Consider the following 11,401-nt stretch of genomic DNA (forward strand, 5'->3'; position numbering starts at 1 on the left):
GAACACTTGCTGTACTTTTGCTCTGCTTATTTCTAGTGATTCCCTTATTTTTCTAATTTGGTATTCTGGTGAAACAGATTAGGTCTTGTGATGTAACAAATCAAAAGAAAGATATATTTTTGAATGATCAAAAGCACTTAAGCAAGCCCATTTTCTTTTAATACTATTTTTCTGGTGCTCAATATAAATCTGAATATAAGTTCCTTTTTAGTCTCACTGGTATTTGTACAACTGCATGAGCATTTTAGCTTGTAGATTCCTGGGTTTGTGTATGAAGGCAGTTTTAACTTGTTGCAAAATTTATTATTTAAACTAGCTGATTGGACTCTTAAAAATACAGGTCTTTGATAGACAGAGATGTTACTGTAATACAAGTAAAAGTAAAACTGTTAAATTTAATATAATTTTTAACATCGCATAATTTAAAGTTTACATAAGTTATCATAAGATATAAGTTATTATAAGTTTGTATAAGATATTTGCATACACTTTCGTTCACATTTTCTTATAAAAAAAGTGCTACAACTCTTTCTTCTTATTAACTTGGTTTTAATGGCTTCCGTAACAAACACACACAAATGAGTAACGACAGCAGGAGTGGCAGCATTAAATTCAGTATTAAAATATTATAGGATGAGCTGATGTGAACCTAATCTTTACATTTTGCTAAGTTTTTTCATTTTTGAAACTAGCATGGATATATATATATATATATATATATATATATATATATATATATATATATATATATATATATATATATATATATATATATATATATATAATTTGGTTATCTGCACTGTCTTTTCTTAATTAATATCCAGGAAAATGATACTAATTTCTAAATACCATTATGTCTAAGCGCATAGGTTTTTTTTACCTCCCTTATAAATGCCCCATCATAATGTAGAACATGCTGTTGTTTCTTTATTTTTTTATTATTATTATTTTTTATGTTCAACAAGGAACCACAGCAAGGCTGCAAGCAACCACTATTAGAGTTGAAAGAAGAGAAAAGATTTAGAGATAATGATTAACAGACGACTTGAAAGCTTGTAAATTATATGATTCAGGAAAACAAGATGAAGGGAGCCAATTCCGAAGAACTGATATTTGAGGAAAAAACCTAGACGAATAAGATTTTTTGGAGCATTTAGAAACAGTCACAACAAAAGGATGAGACTTAAATGAATGATGAGTAATATGAGAATGAATTTTAGTAGAGGGCACAAGAGACGCTAGGTCTTTAGAGCAGCACCCATTTTGGTATTTATAGAAGCAACATTACAACAATGTGACAATGGTTGAAGGTTGGCTGCAAATGCAAGTCTAACTATGTTTACAATGCATTTTTGTATTTGGTCTATAAGAGAAAGGTCATCATTGAAAGATCTGCCCCAGATATGGCAACAGTATTACATACAATGATGGATTTGAGATTTGTAGAGATAAAGAATAGAATCCTGAGTAAGGAAGTGGTGAGTGCGATAAAGAAATGCAACCTTAGCAGATGCAAATTTTGCAATGAATTTAATATATGTTTTCCAAGAAAGACCAGAAGTAAGATTTAATCCTAAAAGACAAAGGATAGATGATTCATAGAGTACATTACCGTTCATAAATATAGGAAGATCTAGTTTATTGCAATTATGATTAGCTAAAAAAAATTGAGTTTTATCTGAGTTAAAGTTCACCAGCCACTGAGAACCCCATGCTGTAGCAGAATTAGGATCCTTTTCAAGCTCAAATGCCTCCTCCAAGCAATCAGAGAGTGTTGGCTTCTAATCAAGACAAGAATAATAGTACCATCAGTGAACAATGCCACCTTAGCTGTGAGAATTTCTGGGAGATCATTAATGTAAATTAAAAAAAGTATAGGACCAAGGATAGAATCTTGAATTACCTCTGAAGTCGCAGCATATGAGGAAGGTTGCTTTACATCGGGGACAACTTTTATACTACAATTGGTAAAGAAGGATTCAATAATTTTAAAGATGTTACCTGATCCACTGTAAGTAGAGAGCTCATGGAGAAAACAAACAGGCCAAAATTTATCAAAAGCTTTAGAAATTTCAAGAGTAATAACCTTAACCTCTCCACCTCTATCTAATGCACAATAAAACCTATCGGTTATTACCGTTAACAAATTAGCAGTAGAATGAGAAGACCGAAATCCTTATTGATAATCAGAAAATAAGTTATTATATTCAAGATGAAAGATTAAGTGTTTGTTAGTTAAAGACTCAAAAACATTGCTTTTGATAGAAAAATGATTAATGGGTTGTTAGTTAAACGAGTCAGATTGCTCCCCTGAATTTTTGAAAATAGAAATAACAGATGCTGCTTTCCAGCTGGCTGGAAAACAAGAGATAAGCACTTGTTAAATAGTTTTGAAAGTATAGATGGCTGCTCCAGAAAACACTTCTGCATGATTATAACAAGTATGTTGTCCAGATCCAAAAGCTGTAGAAGAGTCTAATTATAACATTTGCAACAATTTTTTTGTTATAGATTTGGAAATTTATCAGACTTATCTTTTTTAATAATTTATTTTAATGAGATTAGTAGACCATTTGAATAGATTACTAGACCACATGAAACAAATATTTTGGTGCAGGTTACCATATTAAACAAAAATTTTGGCAATAAGTGGTGCCAGGTCAAAAAAATGTACTTGTCACAGAATTTCTAACTATTAGCATTCTAGTGGTAATAATAATAATAATAATAATAATAATAATAATAATAATAATAATAATAATAATAGTAATAATAATAATAATGGTATTAGTAGTAATAGATAAGAAATAAAATTACTAATAAATATTTTTATTTTCTTATAGATTATCAAAACGTTTGTTACTACAATTGCATTATTTGGGTTTGTACCACTATTGTTGGGCACTTTTTTTGAACTTGTTGTTGTTATCCCATTACGTGTTCCGCTCGATCAAACCCCTTTACTTTATCTGTGGCAGGTAAGTAGAGTAATTCAATCATAAGAGGATTAGTATTTGTAAATTTTTATTACATTATTGTTTATTTAGGATTGGGCACTTGGTATCTTGCACCTGAAAATTATCTGTGCCATAATAATGGTTGGACCTGACTGGTGGCTAAAGGATGCAATTGATAGAGTAGGTTTATTTGATAAGTATTTATTTGGAGAGTACTGAACACTGTTGAATATGCTAGAACAACATCAAATATCTATATACATTTATGTATTAGTTACTGTATATACATTTAAGTATAAATTACTGCTATTGTGTCCTGTTAAATAGTAAAAATTTAAAGTTTATATGTTATTAAAGCACAGTTTAAAAACAGATTTATATTGGTAACAAAAAAGTATATGTTTGCAATAATTTTCGACGAGGATGAAGGATTTTTTTTTTATCAACGATGAAGGATTTTTCTATATTTTTATGCGCAAAATTAGTTTATGGCATTGTCAGCAATTTATTTTATGGCATATTGCATATTTAATAATTATGGGTCATTCTCGACAAACATAACTTTAAATTAGTCATCGTCATTCTTTGTGAAGAGCAATTACTTTAGCAGTTTTCCATTCTGTTGGAAAGTGCTTGTTTTCCATTCTGTTGTTTGGAGAAAAAGATTGATGATGAAACATTAATGTTTAGAATGTAAATTAAAACATCCAAACCCTATTATATATTATTATTTTTAACTTGTTTGTTTTTTTACAATATTTCTAGGGATATACCTGTATATTCATGATATTATATACCCTGATACAAATCAAAAATTAAGTTAAACTTTCAATGCAGTATGTTTATTTTTCATACCGGATTGAAGTTCAGAAATTGCAATTACAAAAATATTATAAAAAGCATCAGTTCTTAGTAATGCATAGAGAATAAACTTTCTATAAAATCAGGTTTAACAGGGAAGGATAGATGCTATCGTATGGGAATGCATCTCTTGTAGTCAATCCTATATATTTTTTTAGACAATTTTTATGTTGTGTGGCTAATAAGTGGAATAGAGGTCATATTTATATGAAAATTTTTAATTTTTTCTTGTTAAAAGTTCTTATTTGTGCCAATTGTTCAGAGTTACGCTTTTTGCAATTTTTGACTATTAGTTTTTTCAACAATTTTTTTTTAAGTGTTTCTGTACCAAAAAAAAACAAAAAACTATGCTTTTCAATTTAAGAAGTATATAGAAATATCCATCTCTCTCTGATTACAATAGATAAGTTAACATTTGACCTATTGTAAAATGATTTTTTGTTGATCTATGAGGTCATTTCTAGTCATGCTGCAAACATTGTTTTTACTGTATTTTAGTATCAAATGATGTTTTAAAAAAAATACATTATTGAAGCCTTGAATCAAACAAATCCAAAATGGTTACCCTAAAAGATTGTGTATAGGACTTCAATCAAGGAAGACAATCTTTTGTAGTAGATTAAACTAGATCAAAGTATATTTTAAAATATATCAAAATTTATTTCAAAAAATATAAATATATATATTTAGAAGTAGTATTTGAAAAAATATGTACATATTTTTTGTGTGGTTATTTTAGGTGCTCCAAGAAGACCTAATGGTCTTATCACAGAGCACCTTAGAAATGGATTTAACTAGGAAGTTCATTTATGCTTTTTGCTGCATGTGCAGCTATAGCAGACATTTATAGCAGACATTAAACCACAGATCTTATGATTCTGAAGCAAGCGCTGTAACCACTACCTAAATGCTGCTTTAAATGTGTGTATATATATATATATGTATATGTATGTGTATATATATATATATATATATATATATATATATATATATATATATATATATATATATATATATATATAGAGAGAGAGAGAGAGAGAGAGAGAGAGAGAGAGAGAGAGAGAGAGAGAGAGAGAGAGAGAGAGAGAGAGAGAGAGAGATCTATAGTTTGTTGTCTTTGGGAAGAGCGGAAGGAAAAAAGTGATTCTTACGCCAACACATGCGTCGCTTTTAATTATTTTGAATTTCGTCCAACATTTGCGTGTTGGGCGAAAGTAAAAACCATTAATTTAATTACAAATAAATCGTTTTTTAAAAAAAACACAAAAACGCAAATTTAATTGACCAGAATGTTTTTAAAAACATTCTGAATGTTTTTAACAATATAAACAATGTTTTTATTTTTTTTAATAAAATGTTTTTATTTTTAATTTTTTCAATAAAATGTTTTTATTTTTATTTTTTTTACTGTAAATCATGCATGGAGTGTTGCTACATCGACTATCTTATAGCCTGACTCGCAAGGGAGTGCTGCTACATCGACTGACAAATAGCCTGACCTTCAAGGGAATGCTGCTACATCTACTATCTTTTAGCCTGACCCGCAAGGGAGTGCTGCTACATTGACTGAGGGTTTGGTTGGGGCAGGCAGTCTATCAATTAATAAAAAAAAATAATTCCAGTCTTGCATTTTAATTTTTACTTTTTGTCAACAAAATATGGAAAAAACTTCGGACAACTTCTAAGGGTTCTATATATATATATATATATATATATATATATATATATATATATATATATATATATATATATATATATAGATATATATATATATATATATATATAGATATATATATATAGATATATATATATATATATATAGATATATATATATATATATATATATATATATATATATATATATATATATATATATATATATATATATATATATATATATATATATATATATATATATATATACATACATATACATATGTAAGTAAATAAATTTTCATCTTAAGTCATATATCTCAAGAAAAAATGTAACAAAATAATTTTAAAATTTTCATGGTTTAGAGTCAACAGTTAGGTATCAGATCAAAATTCAAATTATTGAAACCATTCCAAGTGCTTTGAGTTATTAACTCATAGTCAATAGCGAGGGAGCATACCATTCCTATAATAGAAGAAAAGTGGATAAAGCAACTAGCATTTGCTAGTTCCTTGTATCCACTCTTCTGGTTTTCTATGAGAATTCTTTATTTGGGGTAAGTTCTGAAACATCTTTTTGCTCATCACACGCACTACATTATCTTGAATTAATTTTACAGTAATCACACAGCAAAATTGAATTTTTCATTCGGAAATGTTTTTCTTAAAACAAAAAATATGTTTTTTTTTTTAAAAAACAAATATCTCACTATGCAATTTATTTTTCAAAATAAAAAATATATTTCATATTTTAAAAAATCAATTTCTTAAACTATAGTCAACAGATTTACAATTTTCTTGTGAGTTCTGATGAGTTGTTTACAAGCTCTGAAACTCGTTGTATCCAAAAAATCTAAAGGAGTTTCATCCATGAACATTTTTTCAAACTATGACCTAGTATATCAAAACCAGGACTCTAGTGAAAGGAGTCTACCAAGAATCTTGTTATATATATGATTCAAGTATATTTTATCAACAAAACACTAAGTTTTACTTTAAAGCTGCAGAATCAAAAAAAACTCTCAGGTCAAAAACCACGATGCCTTGAAAAGAGAAATATAGTCAGCCAATAGAATGGATGTGGTCAGCCATTCTAATAATCTCTTTGACTATTTTATCACTCAGAATAAGAACCTGCTTGATTTTGGAGAGAAGCGACCTGAATTTCATGTAGCAAAATGACTTTGCCAAATACATGACAATCAAAATGCCTCCGTTTTTATTAATTTTTAATTGTTTTGATTTTTTTTATGAAATATAACTGAAAGTTATTTTCAATAGTTCACAATATTCTGTGCACTTCTTAAGTCTAAATGTAAATTATTTCAAAATTTAATTAGAAACTTATAATTTTTGTTTTTGTGTTAAGGTAATCCCAGCTCTGCTTTAGAGATTTAAATAGTTGATTATCCTACCTAACAGTTTTATTTACACCTATGGCTATATGAAGCTCTCCAACATAATAGCAATAGGTTAACAAGAATAATGTTTGGCCATGAAACTTAGCTAATCTTACACATAATCCTTTTTAAATAGCTAGTCTTTAAAGTGGGTAAGCTGCCCAATATCAAAAGAATCTAAAAAATTTTGTATTGCTGTGTATTGGGCCTCACCACTGTCATGTTTGAAAGAAATGTAGTCAACCAATAGAATTGCTGTGGTCAGCCATTCTATTGATCATGTTTGAAAATCACACTATAATGTTATTGTCATTTATATCAAATTTTATTTTATATTTATTTATATAAAATTAATTTATATCAAATTTAGTTTATATCAAATTTAGTTTATATTTTTATTTATAACAAATTTATACTTTTTTTAAATATCACCAATTAACAAATGCAATAATAAAAATGTGCACAATTGGTATAGATAAAAAAAACCTTCCATTCTTTATAATGACATTAATATATAGTTAATGATTTGTAAATTCTATTTTCGCCAATTGTTTTAAAATGCCCATTAAAACTCAAAAAATGTAAAAAAGTTAAACTTTAAAAAATGGCGCAAGAATGAGTATAATCCTATAAATAAAAAATAGAAAAATTTTGTTAAGGAAACAATTCCTTGGGAACATTTTGAGACATTCCCTGTATTAAATTTTGTTCATGTGGGTCAAAATGGGATGGGCTAATCTGTTGGCATGGGATAAGAATACCTATTTTAAATTCAATGACTGGCTATTTCGGTGGAGCAAGATAGATTTTTAAATTATGCTTTAAATTTTTGAATTTTCCAACGTTGTTCTAAAACTGACTTTTAGTATGTTATAATTTAGATAACATTTTAGTATTGCTATCTTTATTCCTATTAAAGACTTTTCTTTCATTATTTAAGTAGTGACTTTTCTTTTATTATTTAAGCACGTTTCTCCTACAATGCCTAATTTGATCTGTTGTTTTCTTTTTAGGTCTACCGCAACGGCTTCATGAATATTAACTTAAGCTTTATTTTGAAAAATATAATAGCTCCTGTATGTGTGACACTTTTACTTGCGATTACTGCACCATACTTTGCAGCTAAAGGTGTATTGCCATTATTAGGTATGTTGATGCTGTTGTAGATATGCTGTTGATTTGAAATCACCAATTCGTTTTATTTTAATTAAACTTTTAATCAAGTTGAATCCAATTGAATTCGTATTTAGTTTTTTTGAGTCTTGTGAAAGCAGATTAAATTCTAAATTAAAAACTTATTAACAGTTTCAACTAATTCAAAATATATGAAAATATTTATACCATTTAATCTATACTATTTAGGTATAAATTATAATAAATTATAATATTTTGTATAATTTTAATATTCTATACTATTTAGGTTTTGGTCCTGAATTTGTTACTATGTGCTTAAGAAGAATGTATCCAACACTAATGCTCTTAGTATTATTTACTGGAATAATAATACTGCAAGGAAAGCAATTTCGATCATTGTATGAAAAAATAAAGAATGAAAAGTATGTGCTTAATTTATTTTATATATATATATATATATATATATATATATATATATATATATATATATATATATATGTATATGTATATGTATATGTATATGTATATGTATATTTATATGTATATGTATACATATACATATTCATATACATATTATATATATATATATATATATATATATATATATATATATATATATATATATATATATATATATATATATATATATATATATATATATATATATATATATATATATATAGGGTGTCCCTTATATGGGTGAATTCTTTTTTTTACGATATCGAAATGCATACCCCCTATTTCTTTTTAACCTATCTAGACTTTCATGAATAAGACAACATTAATGCATGCCGACAGAACTCTAAAGATTTTGAAAAATGCTGTTCTTAACCCTTCCTGTTATCTAGCTAAACCAATTGAAACACTTATATTTTATAAAATATTTATTGAAAGAACATAAAATTACAGATGAAGCAGGATATTTTTCTTTATTGACCAAATAACGTAATAAAATCTAGATATGAGACGCAATTAAAATGTCTTAAATATGAATTTTTTTTTACATTTTGTTATGTCTCAATTTACAGTTTTTAAAAGTTGCAGATTTATTAGTTTAAAAAAAACCAATTGAGACGAAACTTTGATAATTTTTTTTTCGTGACAAATTAATTAAAAAAAAAAATTTTAAGTAACCAATATAATAATATAATAGACTTACTTAAAAACAAAACTTTATCTTGGTATGAAAACATTAAAGCATGTTGACAGCTATAAAGATTTTGAAAATTTGCAGGGTTAGAATTGTTTTGTTATATCTCCACTTTTTGAAAAAATTGATTTATTGACTGTGTTTTACTACTATATATATATTCCGAGTTCGATCCCCACCACGTCCCTAGTAGTACCACGCTCGTCTTGTTTCTCCACGCAGCAGCCTTGTTTGCTGAGGTTTGTGTTTCGGAGTTAGAGAGTAGAGAGAGGGTTGTAACCACAAAAAGTAGCCTTCTTGAATGTAGTGGCCCCTCTCGGCCTTGGGGAGGTAAATAATTTAAAAATAATAATAAAATAAAATATTTAAAAAGTTATAATCAAAAAAGTTGTGGAAAAAATGTAATAAAAATATTTTTATCTTGTCTCCTAAAGTTTTTGTTTTTTTAATTTTATTTCAAAACTCAAAAATGTGGAGAACAAAATAACTCTAACCCCGTGAATTGTTGTTTTTAACTATTCCTATTATGTAGCTAAATCAATTGAAACAATTATATTTTATAAAATATTTGATAAAAGAATATAAAATTACAGATCAAGCTAGATATTTTCCTTTAAGAGTCTTTTTTTTTACAGTGTGTTTCAGGAGTTAATCGTCATCTCTTACTACACAAGATTTTACACAAATGCAGGAACATCAAGATCAGGCTGTAGTAGAAGCACTAGATCTGAGTTTTGATGATTTCTTGATTAAAAAAATTGTACATTCAATGCATTTGCACACAAAGTAGAAAAGATAGAGCGGAATCTATAAAATCAGATTTTAAGAATATGCATGAAATGGCGACCGTTCACTGGGATGGGAAATTATTACCTGGAATGGAATTTCTATGCACTTGCTCACAGTCTGCTTTTGCATTTGCTTTTATAGTGTGGATACAGACATGATCTTGCACACAGCTGTGTTGCTCACAGCAATAATTGCTTTTGTTCTTCATTTGCAGTGATTAAATCATGAGTGATCAAATTATGAGTGATCAAATCATGAGTGATCAAATCATGAGTGATCAAATCATGAGTGATCAAATCATGAGTGATCAAATCATGAGTGATCAAATCATGAGTGATCAAATCATGAGTGATCAAATCATGAGTGATCAAATCATGAGTGATCAAATCATGAGTGATCAAATCATGAGTGATCAAATCATGAGTGATCAAATCATGAGTGATCAAATCATGAGTGATCAAATCACTGAGTGATCAAATCATGAGTGATCAAATCATGAGTGATCAAATCATGAGTGATCAAATCATGAGTGATCAAATCATGAGTGATCAAATCATGAGTGATCAAATCATGAGTGATCCAATCATGAGTGATCGAATCATGAGTGATCGAATCATGAGTGATCGAATCATGAGTGATCGAATCATGAGTGATCAAATCATGAGTGATCAAATCATGAGTGATCAAATCACTGAGTGATCAAATCATGAGTGATCAAATCATGAGTGATCAAATCACTGAGTGATCAAATCATGAGTGATCAAATCATGAGTGATCAAATCATGAGTGATCAAATCACTGAGTGATCAAATCATGAGTGATCAAATCATGAGTGATCAAATCATGAGTGATCAAATCATGAGTGATCAAATCATGAGTGATCAAATCATGAGTGATCAAATCATGAGTGATCAAATCATGAGTGATCAAATCATGAGTGATCAAATCATGAGTGATCAAATCATGAGTGATCAAATCATGAGTGATCAAATCATGAGTGATCAAATCATGAGTGATCAAATCATGAGTGATCAAATCATGAGTGATCAAATCACTGAGTGATCAAATCATGAGTGATCAAATCATGAGTGATCAAATCATGAGTGATCAAATCATGAGTGATCAAATCATGAGTGATCAAATCACTGAGTGATCAAATCATGAGTGATCAAATCATGAGTGATCAAATCATGAGTGATCAAATCATGAGTGATCAAATCATGAGTGATCAAATCATGAGTGATCAAATCATGAGTGATCAAAATCTTTAATAAATTTTACTGCTCTTTTAACTGCGCTTAACGCAAAAAAAATTTCTTTTTGCCTCTAAGTATATCTTTAAAGAGGAAATAGCTCTAGCCATCCACCTTGCTTGATGCATTGCTCCAGGAGGATTTTAGTTTTTTTCTCATTATCACCTACTAAGAAAATAACAGATCGTTCAATCAGTTCCCGAT

At 28.1% G+C, this 11,401-nt stretch overlaps 1 protein-coding gene across 1 annotated transcript in view; it reads left to right on the plus strand.

Moving 5' to 3' along the window:
- LOC100203131 (E3 ubiquitin-protein ligase MARCHF6) overlaps positions 1–11,401 on the plus strand; it is an 83,538-nt gene that overhangs the window by 54,418 nt on the left and 17,719 nt on the right. The window contains exons 27-30 of the mRNA XM_065820497.1: positions 2,844–2,978; positions 3,048–3,137; positions 7,885–8,017; positions 8,292–8,427. Coding sequence (XP_065676569.1) covers positions 2,844–2,978; positions 3,048–3,137; positions 7,885–8,017; positions 8,292–8,427 — 494 coding nt within the window. The remainder of the gene's footprint in view (positions 1–2,843; positions 2,979–3,047; positions 3,138–7,884; positions 8,018–8,291; positions 8,428–11,401) is intronic.

Source organism: Hydra vulgaris, chromosome 15 (assembly GCF_038396675.1).
Source record: "Hydra vulgaris chromosome 15, alternate assembly HydraT2T_AEP".
NCBI lineage: Eukaryota > Metazoa > Cnidaria > Hydrozoa > Anthoathecata > Hydridae > Hydra > Hydra vulgaris.